Genomic DNA, 27,890 nt, shown 5'->3' on the forward strand with positions numbered 1-27,890 from the left:
CCTCACACTTGGGAAACGGGGAATTCCACACAGTAATACTTCAAGTCTTGCCCCCCCCCTCCTCCTCCTCCTCCTCCTCCCTCACACACACCCTGTCTGCTGAGCTCACTTCCTGCTGACTCTGACAACAGGAAGTAGAGAAGTGTCAGCAGGCATAATGAAGGGGCGTCATCCAGGTGAGAGGCTGATTAATTGTCCCTTACAGTATAGAGGGAAGGAACTTTCCATAAATCAAAATACACTGTCATCATAAGCCATTATCGCCACCCTGTGGTGAATGCATGAAGAATAATTTCATAACTAGCAAAGCAACTTCACGACAGAACTTACAAGGAAGGATCAAACAAAACCGTATACAAAGACATTAAGAATAATACAACTAAAAAAAAATCAAGTAAAAGTACCTTGCTTTTGGAGACTTTGTGACGGATCTCTTCATTTTAGACACTCTGCTGATGAATGTAACGTTCTTCTCTTCTAAACAGAAAGCATCTGAAAAATGAGAGCTGTAAAATAATCAAGTGGTATGTATATTTTATGGCAACTAATAGCATATGTTCCAGAGACATCATCATAATGGCCACGAACTGGACCAGGTTCCAGAGTTTAGGAAACATGTTGATAAACACTTGCATTTTCCCACAAATCGCTGCAGACATTGAGAAAAAAAGAAGAAAGCGCAGAAAGAAAATGCAACAGTATGTTTCAGCTGACACTTTATTCTTTTTGTTACAGACAATGATAGAACAGAAAACTCTTGTTTCTTGAAACAAGCCAATCAGGTGAACACATCTGGTGGACAACTAGGTTGGAGACTTTCAGGAGCAGGAGAAATGACTGCTGAGGTCGAACAAAACCGTAAATTGGTGCTCTGTAAGGTCTTTGTTGGCGAGTGTAACGAGAATTTAGAGCATCAGTATCTAACATTTGCTTCATCAGAGCTGCTTTTGATTCAATGTTCAGAGGTTATGCAGGTGTAATAATCAATTAAATAATTAAATCAATTCACACCTGTTCTTTGTAAATGAAATGATTATAGCTGGACACAAAAATTAAGATACATACGAATGAGGCATTGCACTGAACATTTTCAGATTAGAAAGGTGCACAATATACTTTTTTTTTGTGTTAGTCTAGCCCGATGTCTTGTTCTGGAAACTTTATGTGGTAAGAACATGATCTCGCATCCGACCTTTGATGTTAGCAGTCACAACAACACCTTATCGGTGCACTTGGTTACCTTCATCCAAAGGTGGAATATAGGCAACTTCACAATTCACAGACAACAATTTGTTATGCAGTATTTATTTCACAGATTAACTAAAGCTGGATTACTTCCATTTCCATCCAATAAAGGAAACCAATATAACATCGCAAGCAAGCAGAACGATGCAACACAATTAAATTGCTATCAATGAAATCAACATCAACAAACAAGCAGCACTGTGCGACTGCATTATAAACCATTTTGTTGATCATAATGGAACAATATAGTTTTTTTCTTTAAATGCACTGCTTGTTTGCAGCACATGAATCGTGTGGGAAAAAACCATGCCAATTTCACAAAACAAAACTAATTAAAACAGCTCAAGGACTGATTCTTCTGCTTTCAAAAAAACACCTACATATATTTAAGGGTTTTATCTAGTAGCGCTAACAAATTAAAATGGCTTAGTGAAAAAATAAAAACAACTGATATGAAAAAAACATAAAATAGCGAAAGCATGATTTTAAAGTTTTAAATCAACTAAACATCTTTTTTTATATATTTAATGACCTAAACCATGGACTAACATTCATCTTTTTAACAAGGTATAATATTCTGGCCATGCTTCTCAAGAGGATTTTTACGGGAGAGTCTATAGCACTTAAGATAATTGTAAAGTTTAAACGTTGAAGGCCATTGGAATTGCTGCAAGACAGAATCCTGAGGGCTGCACGGAATACTGTGAACTAGACTAAATCTTCAATCAGACGAACACTCAGAATGCGACTGAATCTTCAACATTATTATACTTCAGCTGCCATCTTCATATGAAGAAATTAAGGGGACGATTTACAGTGATTATGGTTTCAAATATACACAAGAAGCAAATTGGTCTTGGGCTGGTAGTGAAAAAACTATTTCGCTTAAGATAATGTTCAAGTGTTGTTGTCTCTTTTCTTTTTTAAATGGCCTCATAGCAAAAAAAAAAAAAATTTTAATAAACCAGCACCATTGGTTTTATATTTAAGTGATGCTCACAAAAACACCCAGGATCAAATTTTACCCAAAAAGCAAAAGAAAATAGAGGAAACTATATTTTGCATTAAAAAAACAAAGCCTATTTAATGATGCATTACCCCCCCCCCATTACTTTTTTTGTGCATTATGATAACTGCGGGAAATGTTGAAAAATCCTAATGAAAAACATTTGTTTAGTCCAAAACAGGCTTAATTTACTTCATGCAAAATACAATTTCTTTAGAATTGTGAGATGAAATATGACCTGCACAAGTTCTTGATAAGATTTAAAGAGATTCACCCTTAGTTTGCTTTTAAAATTATAACTGCCTTAGCACAACATCTCATTAATTGTTCTTCTAAGAAACCACTGTGGACTTGACAAAAAAATAAAAAATCCATAATTAAAAATAACATATACAAATGCCAATGCTGAGGTTCCTTCTGCTCTTTCCATCTTTAAAGTGAGAGAAGAGCAGGCAGATCGCGTTCAGACTGCACAGCTGAAGTGCCGTTACTGGCTCAGCCCAGACTTCTGCTGCACCGGGACGGGAAGGGGAGCGCAGAGCAGCCATTACTTTTTTAGTGATTGTAAAAAGTTCCAAAGGTCTTTGATCACCTGCAAGAAAACAAATGGGGGGAGAGAGAAAGAGAGAGAGGAGGGGGAAAAGAATGAGTTGGTGAAGCTGGAACAGAGTTTCTCTGATGTAGCGACTCATTTGGATGCTTAATAATTAGAGCCGTGTGAGTCAGTTTGGACGAAAAGCTCCACATTAGTGGTGCGTCTGGGGTATAACTACAGCGCCGAGACCAGAGGAAGGGGGTGCAGTCGTTGTACATACCAGAGGGTATGACTAGTGCCTCTCTCTGACAAAGACATGTCTCACACCTCTTTGCCTGCTGTGCTCCCAAAGCCATTTTTGCTTGAAAACACACTCTCACACACACATGCTCCACCCGTTGTACATCTGAGAGGACACCTGCGCTGCAAAGTCTGACACGCTTCAGCCTTTTTTCTAGAACAGACTCACAGAGTGCAATGCATCAAATACACAAAAACATCTAAACTCTGTTCCAAATCCTAGTGAGCTGCCTTGCTGCATACTTTCCAAGGCAGCATCCCAACTGAAATGGGACCTCAGAAGTGATCTGGAACATAGGCAGCAACACATATACATAGTGCTCCTCGAGTGAAGTGCACAGGAGACTTTACTCAGTTCATTTGCTAGCAGTATAAAAAATAAGAAACACAAAAATTGCATATAAAACGTTGAGATAGTTGAGTCTTGATTTGTGGAAAATACTACAGTATAATAGGATTACAGAATCAAGAAGTTGTTATGTAAAGCATAAATCTGTCTATTGTACATGTATTATTTTTTCAAACAGATTTCTTATTACGTTTGTTTCCTAATTAAAATAAATATAGAAACTGTTATGGGTGTGTAATTTACTATCTTTATAGTGTGACTTCCAATGATATTGATATTGGCTATCAAAAAAAAATCCATAGCGGTCGACAACTATTTACAATACTTTTTAAAATGCTGTCTATATATGCAGCTCACTAGGTTTTGGAACAGCAAATACTGGGACCATTAAGCAGGAGAATGTAAATGCGAAAGAAAACCAATTTTCACAGCTGTAATGCCATAAAACAAATAATGGCATGATGTAGTACTTGTATAACATACAAACTGATTTTTAGGGCTAAAAAGGGTCACGTGTTTTAATGTGCGTTCCAGCAGCTCAAAAAGCAGACACCAAAGACATGGGTTTGATTCCCCAGAAACTGAGAAATACATAAACCTTGAATTTAAGTCGCTTTGAATAAAAGCGTCTGGCAAATAAATGAACTTAAATTTAAAATATGTTTAAATGGATAAAAATAAGATCACAAAGAAAACATATTAGGGTACAATGAGACCTGGATGTGTTTTTGTAAGATCCACCCTGTTGGTACCACTAACAAACACAGACATTTGGACTCTCTCGTGTGTAATTCATCCTGACAAAAGAGGAGCTACAGCAGACATGATAGTGCGCTTTAGTTAAAAGAGATATTTTTCTCTTTTGACCCAAACGTGGCCATTTGTGAGGGCTGCTTTAGACTACTGCAATATTTCAGGTCAACACCCAGCCTGACACATAAGAATGCAAAAAAAGCTCTAGACTAAAAGAGACAGCGAGAGAGGAATGAGTGAAGGAGGCCTAAAATATACTCCAATTGAATGTACCCTCTAAAAAAATGGTGCTATATAGCACCAAAAGTGGTTCCCCTATGATTACGATCCAATAACCACTTTTAATGCTATATAACCACTTTAGTGCCTTTGTCAAATGGTGCTATGTAGAACCATAAGAGGTGCCATAATGCATTGTATTTCTTCAACAAAAATGATGATAAACAGCACCAACAGTGGATCTTTGGCTCGTAAAGAACCTTTAAAGGGGCTTAACAGGTTCTTTGTATGGCAGTGGTGCTATAGCACCTTAAATCACCCCAAAAGAACCACTGAAGAACCATACAGGAGCTTAACAGGTTCTGTATATGGTAGCGGTGCTATATAGCACCTCAGTCATGCCAAAGAACCGGTGAAGAACTGCTGAAGAACCACTGAAGCACCAAGATGTGGTGCTATGCAGCACCAAAAGTGGTTCCCCTATAATTACGAGCCAAAGAACCACTTTTAGTGCTATATAGCACCATGAGTGAAGATGGGATTATTTCACTTGTTTTTTTAACTAGTAACCTGAATAATAACATCTATATTGGCACAAATATTTCAAGGTAACTCTATCGCCCTCTTAAGGTAGGGTTATTATAAGTAACTGATGGTATATTTACATGACAACGATGTTGAAAAACTTTACAAAGTTTTTCGTTTGCATTGTTACAACACAAACGAAACAACGCCCATTCACATGCTTGCATAGACCTACAGCCAAAACACATAATATGTATGTGCATGACGTCAACATTTTCACAAATTAGCATTTTTGTAGTTTACATGGAGACAATAAGAGCATCAATTTAAAAAACTTATATTTTGAAACCCGTTTTCAAGAGTTTGCATTTTCAGGTCACCAAAACGCCATTGTTGTGTAAATAAGCAGTCAAAACGCTGAAAAAAAGTTTTAGTGGCCACTAAACCTAAAACCATGAAAACTAAATTTCCGTTACTTGAAATAATAAAGTCAACTAAAATAAAAAAATAAAAAATAAACAAACTTATTTTTATATTTTATGTTTTATTTAGTTTAATTTGATGTACTAAAATGAATAAAACTGAAATAACAATTAATAAAAAAAACTGTATTGACAATTTAAACTAATAAAAATGATTAAAGGCAAAACTAAATGACTAAAAATGTTACTAAAAATTAAATATTAAATAATATTTACTAATTCCTGAAATAAAATAAAACATAAAAATGTAATGTATTTTATTTTAGCTAGTTGTTAACATTTCCTTTTTGCATTTAGTTGATCTTGATGTACTCAAATAACTAACACTGAAAAAACAACAACATAAAAACTATACCAACATATTGCGAAAAAAATATTATATAAACAACAAAAATCACAAACTTACTTAACATGAAAAACAAAAAAAATTTAACTAATTCAAAATATTAATAAAATCTATATTAGTATTTCAGTGGCACTAAAATAACACTGCCTTGAGGTTTGTTACTTTCCAGTAATGCAAGAATAAAAACTAATTCAAAATATTAAAGGGGTCCTATTATGCTTTTTCGCTTTTTGAATTTTAGTCAGTGTGTGTGTGTTTAGGCATAACACGATCTACAAAGTTACAAATCTCAAAGTCCACTCCAAAGGGAGATATTTCATTTTTAAAAAATCCCCTACAACGAACGGCTCGTTTGGACTACGAAGTTGTTTTCTTGTATTTGTGACATCACAAATTGTAAATCCCGCCTACGGAAATTTGAATGGTTGGGGGGTGGGGAGAACGTTTGGTTGAGCTCTGCACGTTTCAAAATCGAAACCCAAGTGCGGGTGTTTTTATATCACTGTATTTCTGATGGAAACCAACTGTTTTCAGAAAATTTTGGATGTAATTTTCATATCATCTTGCATGTAATGTCTGATAAAGCAGCGTTTGTGAGCGGAGGTCTGCTTTGTGTACAGCGTTACCGGGGAAACCTCGAGCTCTCCTGCTCCAACAGCACCTCCTGCTGGCAGAGAATTAATTTGCATATATATGCCACCACAAATCGTGTAAATCTGTGGGACTATGGTATAAATAAATTCAACTGTATAACAGTTTCAGTGCAATTAATTTTATAATGTTAGAATTAAAGAATAATAAACATAATACATATTACCGTTGCACTTATCTGTACATAGTCATTGCAGTTATTTTAATCTGTTGTTGACATCCTATCTAAAACATGATTAAGGCAAAAAAAACAAAACAACAATAACATTACCACTTTACTATGTCTTGCAATATCCGTACATGCAAAGGTTCTCTTGTTCAATATTCTCAAGGTCTGAATTCATATGGAAATATTGACGAACTTGCTGTTCTGGCAAGGGGCGGGGCAATACTGAAACGCCGTCTTAGCTGTTCGCCAATCACATTCACAATGCACTGGGACAGCTAACCAATCAAAACACAATTTGTTTTTTTGGAAAGCAGCCTTCATCAAACCCGGAACTAATCGAGCCGTTTGTGTCAGGCTGGGGAGAAAGAGAATAATGTAAATTATGTGAAAAATAATGCGATTTTCGAACCACCAAGCATGAGAGCATGTTCTAGTACACCCACAAAACAAAATCAAGACTTTGTAAAAGAGCATAATAGGACCCCTTTAATAAAAACTATATTAGTATTTCAGTGACACTAAAATAACACTGCCTTGAGGTTTGTTACTTTCCAGTAATGCAAGAACGCATATAACTATGTTGAACTGGACATAGTTAAGTTTCCCTTTGCATAATAGAGTACATTTCAAGCCTGATGCTTCTGTATCTCTTCACCGGCTGAGGAATGTCTCATCTTCTGAGCTGAAGCGTCTTTCCTACATTTCCTACATAAAAGACGTCTTAGAAGTGTTGATAAATTTTGTCAGGGCCATACATGCTTTTTACACAACGTGTGAACACTAGAAATAGTCCAGCCAGAGGGTGACAGTGCTTTATGAAAGCAGCGATACTCACTTGTTTATCGGAGATCCTGAAACAGCTTCTAGCGTAGTTCTCAAACTTCTGTTCCGTCTTTGGAAGTGGCCTCCCCTGTTTCAGAGAAACATATTTTTGTAGAAATGAAATGACCCTTTGTAATCACTTGTGTCTCTCTGCTAAGTGTTGAGATCATCCTGACTCGAAGCCAGAGCACTGCTGCCGTGATGAACAGGGTGAGTCGTTGGGTGTTGGACGCACTTCAGTGAACTCACATTTTTTGTGGCCTTTACAGTAATTCCAGTTCCCCTTATCTACAGCAGACCGAATGAAATCACACGGACACAAATCATCATATCTGCTCAACACAATCCATCCATTGTATCCTTCCAGTTTTAAACTAGATATTACGGCACAACATACTATTCATCTCGCTCTTCTGTTTCTGCCATTTTTAAGAAGTGTACAACTAGCGTAAAGATGTCTATAAGGAATGTTAAGGGTTTTTTCAACCTGCTGTTGATTGTAGATATTGAATATGTAGATATTGTTGACTAGTCCCTCAGTATGTGCACTACCATTCAAAAGTTGGAGGTCAGTAAGAAATTAATACTTCCATTCAGCAAGGATGCATTAAATCGAGCAAAAGTGACAGTAAAGACATTTAGAATGTTACCAAGATATCTACACTGACATTCAACATTTTGGGATCAGATTAGAGTCTCTTATGCTCATCAAGGCTGTGTTTAATTGATCAAAAATACTGAAATAAAACTGTAATATTTTGTGAAACATTTATTGCAATTTCTAATATTGGTTTCCTCTTTTAATATACTTTTAATATAATTTATTTATGTGAGACAGAGCTGAATTTTCACATGTCACATGATCCTTCAGAAATCATTCTAATATGCTGATTTATTATCAGTGTTGAAACTGTTGTGCTGCTTAATATTTTTTTGGAACCTGTGCTAATTTTTCTATAATTCTTTGACAAATAAAAATGTTACATTTATTCAAGCATTTCTTAAAAATAGAAACTATCACTTATTATCCATTTAACACATCCTTGCTGAAAAAAAGTATTAATTTCTTAAAAAAAAAAAAAAAAAAAAAAAAAGGGAAGAAATTTGCTGACCCCTTGTCTATTTTGAATAAACACTGTTCTTTTTAAACTTTTTATTTATCAAAGCATCACAGATAAAAAAAAAAAAAAAAAAAAAAATCCAACACATTATAAATCAGCATATTAGAATGATTTCTGAAGGATCATGTGACACTGAAGACTGGAGGAATGATGCTGAAAATGTAGCTTTGCTTCACAGGAATAAATTATATATTAAAGTATATTAAAATAGAAAAACTGTTATTTTAAATTGCAATAATAATTCACAAAATAAAAAAAAAAATCTATATTTTTATCAAATAGATACAGCCTTGATGAGCAGAAGAAACTTATTTAAAAAAAAAAAAATCTTTGATCCCAAACTTTTAAACGCCAGTGTATTTTAAATAAATGCTCTTCTTTCGATCATTCTATTCAAAGAATTCTGAAAAATTTTCAGAATCAATAATCATAGTTTCCACAAAAAAGATTAAGCAGCAACATTCTTTTTTTATTAAGCACTCTTTTCAACATTGATAATAATAAAAAATGCTTCTGAGCAGAAACTGGCATATTAGAATAATTTCTGAAGGATTATGTGACACTGGAAGACTGGAGGAATGATGCTGAAAATTCAGCTGTGCATCACAGAATTCAATTTCATTTTAAAATATATTCAAATAGAAATTAGATTTTTTTTACATTTTAATAATTTAGAAATATTACGTTTTACAGTATTTCTAACTAAATAAATGCAGCCTTATGCCAAGTTCACACTGCACGATTTTAGCCTGATTTTTCACTATTTCACCATCGCGCAGTGTGAATTATCAAATCACCGATGCTCTGCCGACGCCAGTGAAATATTTGGTATGCTAAATATCTGGAGCTGTCAGCGATTCACAATCCTGCTGTGTGAATGAGTTCTAACTGAAAAATACATCGGAGATGACCTACAGCCAATGAGAGAGCAAGATAAAGGGCAGCGCTAAGTTCGGGGAGGGCTTTTTTTTTTTTTTTTTTTTTTTTTACAAAGCGATTAACGATAACGCCATTTACAAACAACGTGCCTACATTTTTGCATTATACAGAACAGGTATGCTACATGAAGATGAATAAGGGGCTAGGGTTTTTCCTGTAAATAATATTCTTCTATAAAGGACAATAGATTTATTGCATTTTTCTTTTTCATCAATTCGAGGGCTTTTATAGGCTATAAGAAATAAACTCCTTATAAAATGCACAACACGTTGGTTTCACTTTCAAGTAGGCTACTTGAATATGTTTATATATAAATTTCCCAGCAGAAGTATGTTTGTTAACAAGTCATCTTTGTTAATTATTGTGTGTTCTGGGAGGACTTATAGACCATAATATCAGCGTGATCTTGCGATATTAACTTATCATTTCTCGTGTGCGTTTGGCTGTAGTTTGCGGACCAGATTGTAAAGTCATGAAGTGTAACCTCCTGTCGCCGATCGTGCAATGTGAACACATCAGCGACTGAATGCTACCCCAGATAGTCGTGCAGTGTGAAAACAACGGTGATCCGATGACTTTGAAAATCGTGCAGTGTGAACTCGGCATTAGTGAGCATAAGACTTCTTTAAACATAAGATTTCTTTCAAAAAACACAAAAATGTTACCAACCCCAAACTGTTGAACAATTATGTAGGTGGTGCTGACGAGACAAGCGTTTTGCATATATTTATAATAGACTTTATAATAGTTTACCTTGTGTAGTTTGTTTTGACAAACTGAATAAAGAATGACAGCATATCACACGTGCGATAAATTCACATTATGAAAAAAATCTTATAGCATCTCGCTGCATGGTGTGTTTGCATGCAGTCTTTTAACATTTAAAGGATCAGTTTCAAAAACATAGCAATGTAATGAGAGCCTCACAAAGATCAGGAGGCTCTTATGGATCTGAGGATGTGAGGATGAAGAGGGTTAGTGGTCAGGGGTGCATTTTGGAACTGATTGAGGAAGTGAGCAGGTAGACTCAGAAAGACTGGATAATCCTGATATGGTGATGTCATATAGCTGGTCATCCCCCCTCCGGCCTTTAACTCAGACACCTCATTAACATTTGACCACCTCATCATCTGCTAAGTCGACGCACTTATTGCTGTTAACACACAGCATGTGTGTGTGTGTGTGTGTTTGTTTGTATGTATATATGTCAGAGCTAAAGCATGTGTGTGATTACAGAAAAGTAATGCATTCACATGTAGCAGAGAGACAAATATCAATGTGAAAGGGAATATGTACCTCTTTAGCTGCTGATGAAAGTTTGCTTTTGACCTCGCTCAGGTTGGGTGTGCTGGGAGACTTCCCAGAAGGCCCTGCTGCAGACTTGTCTTTTGCTTTCTGTGGTGTCTGAAACAAGAAAAATGCTAATTCTTTGAATCTAGAAAAGTTAAAGTTAACTTATTTATATTGTAGTGCTTTATACAATACAAGTAGTTTAACAGCAGCTTCACATTAATAAAGAGGAAAATAACAGAATCAGTGATGCAAACTTCATCAAATATGAGACAAATCCCAATTCTGCTGTTCAATGTTGATTCAGTTAAGTTCAATAACATTGCTGATGTTGAAAAAAGGTCAATTATGAAGAATTGAATTCAGTATAAAGCACCTCTACAGCAGACAACACGGTCTTCATTCAGCTCAAGTTCTGTTTTCGTCTAATAGCATCAGATTTCAAAAATCATGCTAGATATTGACAACAAAAGGCCATGTACAATCAAAAATGTTTATTCTCATTCATAACAAACATCAGGCTCCTTGACCCATTTAGCCTTAATAACCAGTGGCCTAGTCTGGCCCACAGACCTCTGCACTAATGACAGCATCCTTAGACAAATTTGGAATGGGTACAAATGATCCTTTTATTGGTTCCATGCAGGAGAAAACAAGCCCGAAGCTCTTAGATGTGGCGGGGGGATGGGACGCTCTGCCAGGAGGAGGAATAAATGACTTGTTTTTCAGTGACAAGACTATCATTTCTAAACACCCTAATGTTATACAGAGATCAATACCTTAATGTATCAGCACCATTAACATCATTGTGTACATGACTGTGGCAAAAACCCCCAATTTTAAACTATATTAATGTCCATAAATATAATAGCCAAGGAGGATAAGCAAGGACCCTGCAGGTTTTCAGACCTAACTTCACTTTTCAGAGTCATTTTTGCAATTTACTGATTTTTTGTAAGAAACAACTGTTTTCAGAGCCCCACAACATCAAATGAGTGAGTACAAATCCTAGTGAGCTTTAGCGATAACTAAGTGAATATTAACTGGCTGCAGTGCTTTTTTAAAAGTAAAAATTGAATCATAATAGGAAAAAGAAAGGAAATGTGGCCAATGCCATTTTTATCCTTTCCATCACAGAAACCAAAAATATTGGATGCATTCTTCCACCTTCCACTTGTAACATTTGGACCAATCAGACAACTATTTGTTATATTTAACAAATAATCTCTTATGCCCCCTCACCTAACCAAAAGGTAAACTAAGAGGGTCTGTGGACCCTCCGCCGAAACGCATCTAACACCTAAGAAAGGTAGAACAGGCCTCTGGTTCCATGGCAACCCATCTGATAACACTTGTTTTATTGCTCAAAGAAGTGCGGGCAGAGCAACTCACTTCATTTCCCCTTAGGAAAGAGACATTATGCCATAAAAATGGACTCTTCTCTAATTAAATAATTAATTCATAGAAAATCCTTTCTTTGAATGAACACGCATATCTTCAGGTCATTGTGTATATTATTACTGTTCTTGTATATGGTATCCTGTTTTATGCATGCTTATGATAGAACACTAGTTAATATCACCTCACTTATACCATGTTTGGTCTCTATCAATTCGTCTTCAGATTATCTAATTGAGTGTGTATATTATATGTCGATACCTATGCAACATATAAGTGTTCTAAGAATCTTTAATAGTTTGTATATCAACTTCCAATCCAGTTCATATGCAAATTACCATGCATGGAGACAAAGAGTCGTAAACGTTCCCTCCAAAAGTCACCATAGGCTCTTTGACTCCCCAGAGGTGTGACCTCTATAGCAGATAAAGCTCTCACATCAGTGACGCCCGGCAGTCTGCGGTTCTGTTAGATCCTAAGAGGATGTGAGCTAAAACTCTTCTGGACCCTTAAGTTTTTGTGCCAGGCCTTGCGGCCTTGACTCTCCATTCAACAAAGGATCCTCGGATCTCAGCATATCTCTTTCTTAGCTCTTTTTTTCCCTTTTCTACCTGGGAAGAAACTCCCAATTACCACCGAGCCAGAATAACATCTTTTGGAGTTCATCACCCTTCAAACCCGGAAGAACTTGAAGAACTCCAACACCACCAAACCTTCAAACCATCAGAACTTTCATCCGAGACTGCATCCGGACACTCGTTCAAAGACCAAAGGCATTGCAAGTATCGTACAATTTAACTAAACGAAACAGAGGTTTAGTATAAGCCACAGACCCAGTTATAAATGGCGCTGATGGTTTTATTCAGGTGGTTAACTGACTCTTTTCACAGCTTCATTCTCTGGTTTCCTGATGGTTTCATCCATCAACTCTCATCTGCCCTTTCCCCATGTATGAGTGATTGTATGTTTGTTTGTTTGACTAGTTTGCGTTAGTGTTTAGTTAATAAAAGTTGTGTGCACAAATTACATGGGTTTCTGGTTCCGCCTTGCAAATTAAATGTCTCTTTATGATTTTGACCCTCGCTACATGCACTAATGCAGGGGTGCCCAACCCTGTTCCTGGCGATCGACTGTCCTGCAAAGTTTAGCTCCAACTCTAATCAAACACACCTGCCTTTAATTTTCACGCGATCCTGAAGACTTTAATTAGTTGCTTCAGGTGTGTTTGATTAGAGTTGGAGCTGAACTTTGCCGGACAGTCAATCGCCAGGAGCAGGGTTAGGCACCCCTGCTCTAATGCATTAATAGGAAAGTATTTTCTGTGGCCAAGCAAATATCCTTTCTTAGAGTTGATATGAACTTGCACTGAATGTTCGCTGGACGGACAGATCAGTTAATGGCAATTTAATTCTGCGATATAAATAATTGTAATTAATCATAATTAATTGTAATTATTTATATACAATGCCCTTTTGAGCTTATAATTTGCTACATATCGCACTAAGTTGCATATAAAATTTTCATCCATTTGGATTAGTTTTAACAAACTTTGTGATGCTTATTTGTAATCATTCATAAATGAAACTTAAGAATCAGGTAAGATTTCTACCAACAGACTAAATGTTTTTTTTTTTTTTAAATACACAACCTGGTTTATACATTTATCCTCAAATAATTTTTTTTCTCTTTTTAATCTCATACATTTTAACTAAATCGTGCTTTTTCCATGAATATATTTTAGCCATATTTTAAGGATGCTAATTGTAAATGTAATTGCTTTCACGTTTAAAGGGTTAGTTTACCCCAAAATAAAAATTCTGTCATTAATTACTCACCCTCAAAACCTTCGATCATCTTCAGAACACAAATTAAGATATTTTTGATGGAATCTGAGAGCTCTCTGACCCTCCATAGACAGCAACGCAACTGTAATGTACCAAGGTCCAGAAACGTACAAACACGTTCAATTTTGCGAAGCTACGAGAATACTTTTTTTGCGCAAAGAAAACAAAAATAACGCCTTTATTCAACAACTCTTCTCCCCCGAGTTTCAGTCTTCCGCCATTTTGGAGAGTATCACAACAAATACGCACGCTTTACCCCAAGCGTAAACAACGCCGATTACGCAGATTACGTTCTTGGGTACTCTCCAAAATTTCGGAAGACAGTAACTCGGGGGAAAGGAATTGTTAAATGTTATTCATGTTTTCTTTACGCACAAAATGTATTGTCTTAGCTTCGCAAAATTGAAGTTGAACCACTGATGTCACACTGACTATTTTACCAATGTCCTTTCTGGACATTCTGGACCTTGCTGTCTACGGAGGGTCAGAGAACTCTCGGATTTCATCAAAAATATCTTAATTTGTGTTCCGAAGATGAACGAAGGTCTTACGGGTTTGGAATGACATAAGGGTGAGTAATTAATGACAGAATTTTCATTTTGGGGTGAACTAACCCTTTAACAGATTTATGCTGATTCTGAGCTTAAATATGCTTATTTAAATAAAATCAAATATATGCAAATTATTAATATAAACTATGCCATGATTTTCGGCTGTTTCTTACCCGTTTCATTTATGACTGACTGGCAAATATGCATCACATTAAGGTTATTCATTTGTTCATGTTAATGCATTCCAGATGGATGGAATTTTATATGCAATTTAAATACGTAAATCTACATTTAGGCTGTTTATGAGTGTCCATGTGAATGATTTTTTAGGTTTTGGACACAGCTTGTGTTTGAAGTCAGTTTACCTCAAGTACACGCAAGTGCTGTAAGCAGATGCTAGAAACGTCTCCTGTGACCGCTTGTGATCGTCTTTAGGAGGGCGGATCTCTGATTTCGTGACTACATCGGATGGTAATTTTCTTTCAAAGCCAGGAAAGTTTACCAGGTGTAAACGGTGTCTGTGCTGGTGCTTTGAAAGTAAAATGTTTATGTGCTCTCTATACTCCGTCATAGTACAGAAGGTCTGAGAGATTGTGAGGGCAAATGTCTGTATTATTACAGCTTCACTAAAGAATCTGGTGTCCACTCTCTAAAAGAGCGGGTCTGTGTCTGTGTGCTCATTGGGCACAGGTGCGTCTCCAGCTTTCAGCAGAGAGATACTATCCCTCTGCAGACTGAAATAAGCTCTCTCTCTCTCTCTCTCTCTCACAGACAAACACACACTGGCCTGTTCATGCATGCAGCCCAGCCAGGAATCCACACTGATTGTAGGGTTAGACTGATGGACAGAGTCTTGTTTTACACAGTAAGTGAAAGAAAAATGGAACAAGGAAGAAATGGAGATGTAAAGCATGAAGACTTCTGGCATACGTGAATATATGAATGCTTCAAATTACCTCGGTGCCCTTAAACGTGAACCCAACTGAGACCATCTTGAGAGGTGGTGTGATTACATGTCTAATATCAATTTATTTTTTTTTAAAGCAGATACTTTTATATATATTTTAATACTTTTTATGGCCTCAGGAAATGGAACAAATGGAAGCTGAATTAGCTGAATTCATTGTTGTCGTTAACTAAAACAATAAATAAATATAATATTCATTCATTGAAATTAATTTAAATAAAGCTGAATTAAACCTAAATTATAAATATTAGATAAACAACAAACTTGAAAATTAGAGTGAAAATGAGTTTATTGCCTTGGAAACTAAAATTAATAAAACTGAAATAAACTAGAGCTAAAATTAAAATGAAAAGTAATTCAAAATATTAACAAATATATGAACGAATACTACAATAGCATATAAATCATTTTAAAATAATACTATACACACACAAACGCATTTTAAACAGTTTGCATTAAAGAAATTAATGCAAATAAATTTTCCCAGTCCTACTAATGAAAAAATAGTCCAGTTGAGTCCAGTTTAAGAGCCAAGTACAGTGTGAAAACAAAAAGAACAGAGTTTCTTTTTTTTTGTCTAAATTTGGTTCTTTCAAAAAAGTGAAAACACCACAAAACCAAAGCATCTCTAAATGCATCATTGTGTACTAGTTCAGCTTCAAGGCGAACAGGTAAACAACCCACAAGAATCCTCCAGAACTTTTGGTCCTGCTAGATGAAAGAAGAAAGTGAAGGAGGAACAAATTAACGGACAATGTCTTCCAGTCTTTCTTTGTAAGAACAAAATAAATAATCCCCTTTTCCTCTGTAGCGATTGACAAGCATGCGATAGATCAAAAGGTATCAGATTAAAGGACAAATGCACTCACAACACACACACACACACAGGACTGGCAGAAGGCCAGAGAGGCCCGGTGTGGTGCAGTCATTATATAGCAGGGCGTTTTTGTGTGTTGGGAAAGGACAGCTGTAGAGTCAAGACAGCTGACAGACAGAGAGTGCAGCGAGCTTTTTAATCTACGCCAGACACTGATTACAGATGCCAGGGGACAGCACTTAATCATTAGCACGCTAGCATTTGATGTAATCAGCTGTCCTCAATACACACAAACGCGACTCCTCTGAACCATAATCGAGCATGTAACTTCAAAACTTTACTGACCTTTAACAACCAGGGACATTACGAATGATCTTGCACATTGTTCGCAGCTCTATTACACTAATGCAGTTTTTATGTATGTTAGGATAGGTAACCGTCTCAGCTCCCTAATAGGAATCGATTTTACAAGTGTCCATAGAGCCGTCTTCTCAGGCTCTTCTCAGCATCCACTCTCAAACACTTGCATGCCCTGGCAGATTTCTGACTAAGTGCATAACAACTCAGTTAACAGCCACTTCATTTTCTCATTCTGATTGAAATATAATGATTATATTTTATGGCATAGGGAATGAATGAACTGATAAAATGCATACCTTGAATGCAATGTGGATAAAAGCACCTGTGCCAAATGCATAAATGTAAATACATAAATGTCATTCACATTTTTTATGTTTTTCAAAGAAGTGTCTTTTTCTCACCAAGGCTGCATTTATTTAATCAAAAATTCAGTAAAAATTATAATATTGTAAAATATTATAAAAAAAAAAATTATAACTGCTTTCTATTTGAATATATTTTACAAAGTAATTTATTCCTGTGATGCAATGCTGAATATATTTATAATATAGGCACTGTCACATGATCCTTCAGAAAACATTCTATGTTGATTTGCTGCTTAAGAAACATTTCTTATTGTTATCAATATTAAAAAAAATAGTTTCTTTTTTTTAAGGAAACCATGATACCTTGTTTATAAGGATTTTTGGATTAATTAAATATACTTTATAATAATTTGTGAAACTGAAATCTTTTGTAACATTATAAATGTGTTTACTGTCACTTTTAATGAATTTAATGCATCCTTGCTGAATAAAAGTAAAAAAAGAAAGAAAAAGTACTAACTCCAAAATTTAGAACTTTAAAAAATTGTAACTAATTTTAAAACGTCGTCGTGTGTCCATAGACCACAATTCACTTTTGTACACAACAGGCAGGTGAATCTGAAATTAGACTTACAATTGTGCATAAAACTGCCAGAAATTAGCCAATCAGAATAGAGATTGCCATTTGGAGGAATCGCTTACCATGATGCTCAATGAGCAGTCTGTTTGCGTTGCGGCTGAGGCTGACTAACATAAAACTAACTGGACTTTAGGCATGAATATTCTTGTATAGTTTATGACAGCGCACATGCCATTCACAGATGAAAGCATCTTAGTTCCATACTATTGTACTAAACTTGTTTCTACACGCAAATACAGTCTTACAGAGCATTCCACAACTGCTAGTGCATGTCAGTATGAAATGCAAGCGATTTTTCTTAATGCAGTCATACAGATATATAGTTCTCTGTTGGGAGAATGCAAATTGTTAAGCAATGCAGCGTCTGCCATGCTCTAATGACAGAGCACTCTGTTTCCGCTCGCCTCATGGCCTGCGGGGACACCCAACACCAAGCCCTAATGATTTCTAATGTCAGAGGAGTGGCCACCGGAAACAAGGATGCAGAGAAGGATGAGTAGAAGTGTACCGACCGGAAGCAGAAGTGTAAAAAGTGCCAGAGTTTGAGAAAGATGGGAGGATGTCTACTTGACTGTCTAATCTCGTCAGGTGTTTTAACAAGCATGCCTTGCACCACAACATGGCCATTATGGAATTAGCCAAATGTGGGTGCACACACAAACACAGCCCCCCGGGTGTTTCTATAAAAGTAGGTAATTAGTGCTCCTCACGTCAGGCATCTACGATGCTAATAACATGCTTACTGAGTCTTACATTGTTTGGTCAAGTGAACTGCCAGCGGGAACGATGGGAAACTCATTTTGACATTGTTCAGGGACGTTTCACACATTGTGTGGGTGCTTACGTGTTAAAGGTGGTCCGGGTTTGAATGCCAAGACCAAAGGTCACCCTGTAAAGGTTTAAACCTGTCCTGCAGGGGTGTGTTCCAGGGGTCAGAGGTTGGACATATTTCAATTTAAAGTGGTGAAAGTTCAGTCTCGCCTTTGTTTATCACCTGCAAAAAACTTGCCCACTTAGGTAATTGGTCATCTCGTTTGTCAAATCCCTTTGGGATGTGTGAAAGGCAAAGCCTGATGGACATTTTTGGGCATATTTAAATCTGGAACTCAATAGAGCGCAACGGTGACTGTCCACTTTTTAATGGTCATTGGTTTGATTTTTTTCCTCCATTAATTTTCTCCATAAAGACAAAACTGTCTTTAGAGCTCTGTGATGAACTGCAATACAAAAACATTTTATTTGATGTAAAAAATTATTTGACAAAGCTGTGTCCTTTTATAAGGTAATAGACTTCTCTTCCCATGGAACACAACGAATAATGTAATCAATTCAGAAACTGCAGTACAATTTAAACTTTAACTCAGTCCTTGCTGTTATTTTAGTACCTCTATATATAGTAGATATGCTATATTTTTTTGTTAATTCAAATTAAATTTAAATTTTTATATTTTGTATTCATTTAAAATTTAAATGGTCATTTTGTTAGTTATTTTTAAATATGTCTATAGTATATATGCATTATTTTTGTACTAAAACCAAAATAAAAAACTAATTAATGAAATAATTAAAACCATATTATTTTTATTTATTTATTATTTTTTTTTGTTTTAGTTAAGTACTGAAATATTATGCCTTTGAAACTAGCAAAAGTAAGTTTACTTTTTGTATTTTATTTCAGTTAACATTTAAAGTAGCAAATGTGTTTAAGCTTTTAGTTGGTAAATGATGCCAATGCTGCTTTGATAACAATTACAGCTTCAAGTCTTTTTGGTTATGATGGGACAAGCGTTGCACTCCTAGATTTGGGGATTTTCTTCCATGTTCTTTCTCCCCGATTGCTCAGTTTGGACGAGCTGTCAGCTGTAGGAAGACTTCTGGTTGTTCCTAAATTCTTCCATTTAATAATTATGGAAGCAACCTTTAATGTAACAGCCTTAAGCAAATTTGTGCCTCAACACAATCCTGTCTGAGTTCTGCAGACAATTCATTTGACCTCATGGCTTGATTTTTGCTCCGATATGCATTTTCAGCTGTTAGAACTTATATAGACAGCTGGGTGTTTTTCCAAATTGGGTCCAATCAATTGAATTTGCTACAGATTTACTCCAATCAATGTGTAGAAACATCTCACAGAGCATCCAGAAAAATGGGATCCACCTTGAGTAAAATTTCAAATGTCATAGTAAAGGGTATGATAGTAAAATTTCAGCTTTTTCTTTTTTTTAAGCTATCACAAATTTTGCTTTGGCATTATGCCTTAAGGAGTGTAGAAAAAATATTTAAAGCATACACATAAATAAAAAAATGTATGATAAAATTAATTTTTACTTCAGTAACCCAATTTGTGCACTCAACTTCTCTCTCAAGTTCACACTGTTCTTGCGTTCTGTGTGGATGACTGCTATTTCTCTGGATGTCTTTGAAGAACTTTTACTGTGTGTAGCGTTCCTACTCCTTCATCTTTCTGATTCAGCTCCACAATTACAGTGAAAGAGAAAAAAATCTACATCAAAGAAAATTCAACCCCACACAACTGCATGTGCACCGGTCAAAGAAGGAAAATATGTGATTAGAAGAAAGTCTGGTGAATGCATTTCAGATTCCCAACATCAGTCACCCTGCCAGAAGGCCGTGGCTTTGTGAGTAGTTTGTTGTTTTAAAGCAGACCACAAATGACCCTTCAAATTGGGCGTTTTGGGATTGTTGCCACCAGCAGCTAGTTAAGAGCGCTTCACCATTTCCTTGCATGGGAAAACACAATGGCCCTTTTCCATGACTTAAAAGAAAACCTTTGAATGTCAAGATGTTTTTCTCTAAAATGCTTGATTATTAAAAGTGCATTAAGTGCATTGAAAAAAAAAAAAAAAAGATACAGAAATAATGGCTTCGGGATCGTCGTGTCCTCCCAAGACTGGGCGGTTTTCAGCTAATCACAGCTGGAGTTTTGAATGCTGTTGCACACATCTATCTTTAGGGGTACTGCTGGTCTAATTCACATTTTGCTTTTGGCGGTGTTGGCTGATCGTAAACAAAGACAGGCCATCTCATTATCCCGTGGTTTTCTCTGTGAGGCTGCCATGTCGTCGGCGTCCTAAACTGCACCTGGACGTTTGGTAAGAATTACCTCTGGCATCCACTGGTAGACTTTGGCTTTTGGTTGGCACGGCTTGGAAATGGGACACGGACTGAATACCAAAACCTGAAACCCAGACGGCTCCTACATCTTGCCGTGACCCAAACAAACTTATCCTGAAGCAGACCTGATCAGTATGACAGTATATACAGTGACCATAGAAAAACCTTTCCATGTACATCAGAACTTGTTTGTTTTCTTTACCAAAGTGTTACATACTGTGAAGCGGTTTTTGCACTAATGCCAGACTTCATTTATTATGAATAATCTTATCTTTTGGTTTGCATCCATCAAATACCAAATAAGATAAAATAGGTTTTACATTTCATTTGAAAAAGAAACTGAGTTTGCTTAATTATCCACATATAGGCATGGATATTTAATATTAAAACCATTTTACCAGCCAAAAATGGCTGTATTGTGATATTACACCATTACCAATTACTAATAACATGATTGCTTTGAAGATTTTTGCCATACTGGCCACATCTATTCTGAACTGTTGCTAACTTTGTATTTTTTTTAGTGCTGTCAAACGGTTAATCGTGATTAATCGCATCTAAAATAAAAGTTTTTGTTTGCATAATATGTGTGTTCTCTGTATATTTATTATGTATATATGCATACACACACATACAGCAGGGCTCGCAAAATCGCTAGCCCGACGTCCCGGGGCTATTGTGTTTTCCAGTCGGGCTACCAAAATATATCATGTCCTGCCCGACGGAAACGCAATGACATGTGAAATAAAACATCTTCATGTATTAACGAAGAGTGGCTTGATTAAGTGCTGGAAATAGCGGAGGATGGGCAAAGAACAGTAACAAAACTCTGAAAAATGAACAGTCACACACAAGAGTATTGTACAAACTGTACTTCATAACGATGTTTAGACAGCTATGGACGAATTCATATGTTCACTTTTTTTTTATTTAACACAGATCTCAGCTTAAGTTTTGCTTCAGTTTCTATTCTATTCTATCAGTTTAAATAGTTTGTTTTGATAATATATGTTAGGCCTATATTATAGACTCAAAAACAAGATCAGTTATCAGGTTTTTGACTTTGAGTCTCTTGCTCATCAAGGCTGTATTGATTTAAAAAATACAGAAAAAAACAGTGATATAGTCAAATATTATTGCAATTTCTAATATTGGTTTCCTATTTTAATACCTATACTTTAAAATAGCATTTATTCCTGTGATCAAAGCTAAATTTTCAGCATCATTACGCCAGCAGTGTCCCATGATCCTTCAGAAATCATTCTAATATTCTGATTTATCATCAGTGTTGAAACTGTTGTGCTGCTTCATATTTTTTTGGAACCTGTGTTACTTTTTTCTTTGATTCTTTGATTAATAAAAAGTTTAAAAGAACAGCATTTATTCAAAATAGAAATATTTTCTAACAATAGAAGTCTTTACTATCAATTTTATCCATTTAACACATCCTTTCTGAATAAAGCTTATTTAACTTTCTTTAAACTTTTTTTAAAGTATCTTTAAAAAAGAAAGAAAAAAAATTCTGACCCCAAAATTTTGAATAGTTTATAATGTAACACAAAATCTCTATTTTGACTAAACACTGTTCTTTTTAACTTTTTTTTTTTTTAAATATCACAGGTCCCAAAAAATACTGTGTATATATATATATATATATATATATATATATATATATATATATATATATATATATATATATATATATATATATATATATATACACTCACCTAAAGGATTATTAGGAACACCTGTTCAATTTCTCATTAATGCAATTATCTAATCAACCAATCACATGGCAGTTGCTTCAATGCATTTAGGGGTGTGGTCCTGGTCAAGACAATCTCCTGAACTCCAAACTGAATGTCAGAATGGGAAAGAAAGGTGATTTAAGCAATTTTGAGCGTGTCATGGTTGTTGGTGCCAGACGGGCCGGTCTGAGTATTTCACAATCTGCTCAGTTACTGGGATTTTCACGCACAACCATTTCTAGGGTTTACAAAGAATGGTGTGAAAAGGGAAAAACATCCAGTATGCAGCAGTCTTGTGGGCGAAAATGCCTTGTTGATGCTAGAGGTCAGAGGAGAATGGGCCGACTGATTCAAGCTGATAGAAGAGCAACTTTGACTGAAATAACCACTCGTTACAACCGAGGTATGCAGCAAAGCATTTGTGAAGCCACAACACGCACAACCTTGAGGCGTATGGGCTACAACAGCAGAAGACCCCACCGGGTACCACTCATCTCCACTACAAATAGGAAAAAGAGGCTACAATTTGCACGAGCTCAACAAAATTGGACGGTTGAAGACTGGAAAAATGTTGCCTGGTCTGATGAGTCTCGATTTCTGTTGAGACATTCAGATGGTAGAGTCAGAATTTGGGCGTAAACAGAATGAGAACATGGATCCATCATGCCTTGTTACCACTGTGCAGGCTGGTGGTGGTGGTGTAATGGTGTGGGGGATGTTTTCTTGGCACACTTTAGGCCCCTTAGTGCCAATTGGGCATCGTTTAAATGCCACGGCCTACCTGAGCATTGTTTCTGACCATGTCCATCCCTTTATGACCACCATGTACCCATCCTCTGATGGCTACTTCCAGCAGGATAATGCACCATGTCACAAAACTCGAATAATTTCAAATTGGTTTCTTGAACATGACAATGAGTTCACTGTACTAAAATGGCCCCCACAGTCACCAGATCTCAACCCAATAGAGCATCTTTGGGATGTGGTGGAACGGGAGCTTCGTGCTCTGGATGTGCATCCCACAAATCTCCATCAACTGCAAGATGCTATCCTATCAATATGGGCCAACATTTCTAAAGAATGCTTTCAGCACCTTGTTGAATCAATGCCACGTAGAATTAAGGCAGTTCTGAAGGTGAAAGGGGGTCAAACACAGTATTAGTATGGTGTTCCTAATAATCCTTTAGGTGAGTGTATATATATAATATTTAAAAAAAAAAAGCAGTACAACTGTTTCCAACATTGATTAAAACTCAGCATATTAGAATGAATTCTAAAGGATCATGTGACTCTGAAAATACTGCTTTGCTTCACAGGAATTAATTACATTTTAAAGTATATTAAAATGGAAAACATTTATTTTAAATTGCAATAATATTTCACAATATTATTTTGTGAAATAATATTCAGCATTTTTTATCAAATAGATACAGCCTTGATGAGCATAAGAAACTTCTTTAAAAAACTTTATTGATCCAAACTTTTGAACTGCAGTGTATTGTACAGTAAAAATGTTTTCTCAGGTAACCTAAAACGTACATCATTTAGTTACATCAAGGGTCAAATCAAATATAAATAGCACATTAAAGTTAAAAGTTACACACTTTTGTGTGCATGCTGTACAGGTCTGGTATAAAGAATGCTTTTGCTCAGGTGCCCGAAATGTCCGCCCAATAGAGAAAAGTTTTGCTCAGCAAGAAAAACAATTCGAGGGAACATTGCTCCCACGGGTCCTTAAATTTGATACAACTAAATTGAAGAGTTTTTAAGGTTTTTAAATACGTTAAACGGTATAAGAAATAATTTTTCAAATTGCCTTAAATAGATTTTTAAGAATTCTGCAGATACCTTGTAAATAGTAAAATAAAACTCTTTCCTTGATATTCGTTGATATTTGTGTATTGAAAATGTTTTTGATTGACATTTATGGTCTTTATTTTATTTGGGCTAGTTAAATTAATTTTCGGGCTACCAAAATCTGAAGAGTACCTGCCCGAAGGGCTACCAGGGATTTAGAAATTTTGCGAGCCCTGTACAGTATATATTTTGAAAATATTTACAAGTCCATATTTATATTAATATAATTTATATTATAAATAAATACATTTAATATATTAAAATAATATATACACATGCGTGTGTATTTATACATACACATAATAAATATACACAGTACACATATATATTATGTAAACAAAAACTTTTATTTTGGATGTGATCAATCATTTGACAGCACTAATTTTTTTTTTTACAAATCATAACTTACCTGTGTTTGGGGCTTCCCTGATGTCCCGGCTTTCTTGTCTGGAGAACCGTTCTGCTTATCTGTGCTCTTCTTCTTCTCTGGGGTCTGGAAAAATGGACAGAGAGAAAGAAAAAGAGATACACTGAAATCCCAGGTTAAAATGTGCAGAGAAAATATTTAACGCGTGTCAAAGACAGAGCCGCACCAGTCACCTGTCATGCTCAGTGTTAGAATCATAACAGCGGATAATGTTTGTGAATTGAGTGATTGTGACGGCTTTGCTCTTCAGAGATGTATCGCAATACGCTTCTCAGATGTTTATTCCAGTCGGCTGTCAGAGAGCCGTGATGAAAGAGAGCAGTAATTTGTAGAAAGCGCAGCCTGTCTAGTCACGGCCTAATGGGACCACAGGACACTGTCATTGCTCTATAACTCTATACCCCAGAGAGAAAAACAGACAGCGGAAGAAAGACGAGTAAAAAAGGTTGAAATAAAGAAATATGGATGGAGAAGAGTAAGAAATACTGTACACTTTCTATGAATCTATACACACACACTATATCAGGCTTTATAAATGTAAATCACCATCTTATAACTAATTATACAGTTGCTATTTTTCTCAGGAAAAAAGTTAGAGTACATTATAAGTCCTAATGTGTTATTTGAACACTGTAGCATACATTAATAATCATAAACAGACTTCATAAGTGTTTCCAGCAAAATAAACAGTGAGTATCAACAAGTTAAAGACCTGATAGATCTTGAGACGGCTAAAGAAAGAGAGTGAGAGATTGAAAAGCTGTGAGAAGAGAAGAAAGCATTCAGGATGGGGGGATGAGAGAGGATGTGGAGCGTGTGACAGAAGTGCTCGTCTGTCGTCCCTCCTCAGGGCAGGAATCAGTCCTCACAGAGCAGGTATGTACACGCTTTGATCTCTAAACACACATACAAACACACACGGTCACGCGCTCTCAAACATTTTAATACACGTACACACAGCAGGGTTATTAGGTTATATTGTGGTTGTCAATTTCAGTTTATTTCCACTGAGTTTTAATGTTGCATAAATAGTTGAGTTTTTAATTTTAACTACATTAATTTAAATACGTTTTAGATCAAAGGTCTTCAACCCTGCTCCTGGAGACCCACTGTCCTGCAAAGTTTAGCTCCGACCCTAATCAAACACACCTGAAGCAGCTAATCAAGCTCTTCGGGATTGCTTGAAAATACATTTACAGGTGTGCTGAAGCAGGTTGGAAATAAACATTGCAGGATAGTGGGTTGAAGACCTGTTTTAGATTATAAATAGACTACACATCAAAACTCTTTTTGAATGACAAAAATTATGACGTAACTCTATTGACATTTTCGTCAACGAATAAAAACAAGACGAAAATGTTAGGGAGGGACGATTTGGGAAGAGATTCATTCAGAACGAATCTGCTGCATCTGAAGGTTAGATGCGAACATATGAACTGGCGGGACTTACGCTAAAATACACTTGCTGCACAGCCATAAAACGTTCAAAAATGTCAATATGTGGGAGTACGAGGAGAGCAGACATATGCATAAATCTGACGACGCAAGAGAGAACTCAATTCGGTCCAGTTTTGTGAGCGCAGACACTGGAGCATACACACAGAAAGCGCGTCTCACAGCACGCGAGTACTCTTCCACGTCGCATGAACGGAGAAATACACACAAAATGATGTCGAAATTTCCGTTTTGAGGAGTATACACGTAAACACAGCTGTGAACGTAAGCAGTAGGGAGAACGTGTATCAGTACATTGCATCCATTGCATCCGTCACCGTGCATTTGGTTTTAAAGGGATAGCAGCCTAATTTAGTTGCTATTGTCCGAGTCATTGATGTTAAACAAGCAACAAAAGAAAGACATACAATCACTCACTGCTATTGACTGAAAAACTTTAGTAGCCCTAAAGATTAACCTAAATGTATTTATAGAAATAAATGTCTGCTTGAAAGAATGAAGAATATGGTAAACAAGTTGTTATAAAGAATGCTTAACTAGCCTATATAACCATTGGTATTTCATTAAAAAGACCATGTTCTTGCTCTTTATGAGAAGTGGTTTTATTTCATTTGAACAAAGGCATGTTGTGTATCACCGCAGTTAAATTGCAGTCTATCATGATAAAAAAACTATATCAAACCTATATAATGAGTTTGGAAATTTTAGAGAAATGCTTAATAAATGCACTGTAACTAAACCCATTAGATTTTAGCCGACTAAATTTACTGTAGATTTAGTCGGCTAAATTTAGATTTAAAACTAGACTAAAACTAAAAACAATTCAGATGACTAAAATATGTCTAAAACTAAATGGCATTTTAGTCAAAAGAATACGACTAAAACTAAATCAAAATTTGCTGTCAAAATTAACACTGCGGTTAACTCCTATCACTTTAAACGGTGCAAATTATTATTACTTTTATACTTTATTCTCAAATTATTAATGTTAACAACATTGCATGACTATGAGTATAGTGTGTATTAGCGTGTAGATTTTAATTTCTGTACAGTCTAATCTCTAATTGTCATACCATTCGAATTTCATATTTAGAAATTCTTTTAACCCAAAAAGCAAACTATGCTCCCTTCGAACTGGTTTTCTTTAAAATACAAATCTTTCGTAATCCCAGGCTATCTGTAATCAGAAGCATATTTAAAACTACTATTTCATTTCATTTCATTCACATGTGTTTCATGAACACATCATCCTTTCTAAAATCACAATCCACCATCAAAATGATACATTTCAATTATTCTAGTTGCTGTGAGAAAAGGCTAAACGATCTGCCACCTGCAGGATCTTCACATGTGATAGCCTACTAGCCGGGACAACTTCTTTATGTTTACAGACGTGACGTAATGATGCAATGCCATGCTCGAATTTCCCGCGAAAACCTACCCATACCACTCAAATTAGAAAACATTATTTTTCGGGCTAAAGTAAGGTGAAAACATGTGATCATTTATTTGAAAAAGAAATGTTTCAGTAACATTATAAATATATTTACTGTCACTTTTGATTAATTTAATACATCCTTGCTGAATAAAAGTGTTAATTTCATATTTACATTCATTTTCTGACCCCAAACAAG

General features: G+C 35.8%; 1 protein-coding gene across 1 annotated transcript in view; it reads right to left on the reverse strand.

The window, feature by feature from the left end:
- Positions 1–706: 706 nt before the first annotated feature.
- Positions 707–27,890, reverse strand: part of LOC306883239 (nucleophosmin-like) — a 34,561-nt gene continuing 7,377 nt past the window's right edge. The window contains exons 8-11 of the mRNA XM_079438363.1: positions 24,784–24,867; positions 10,759–10,866; positions 7,416–7,490; positions 707–2,843 (exon numbers count right to left, since the gene is read on the reverse strand). Of these exons, the coding sequence (XP_079294489.1) occupies positions 2,799–2,843; positions 7,416–7,490; positions 10,759–10,866; positions 24,784–24,867 (312 nt within the window). The 3' untranslated portion in view covers positions 707–2,798. The remainder of the gene's footprint in view (positions 2,844–7,415; positions 7,491–10,758; positions 10,867–24,783; positions 24,868–27,890) is intronic.

The sequence above is a fragment of the Barbus barbus genome, assembly GCF_936440315.1.
Source record: "Barbus barbus genome assembly, chromosome: 17".
NCBI lineage: Eukaryota > Metazoa > Chordata > Actinopteri > Cypriniformes > Cyprinidae > Barbus > Barbus barbus.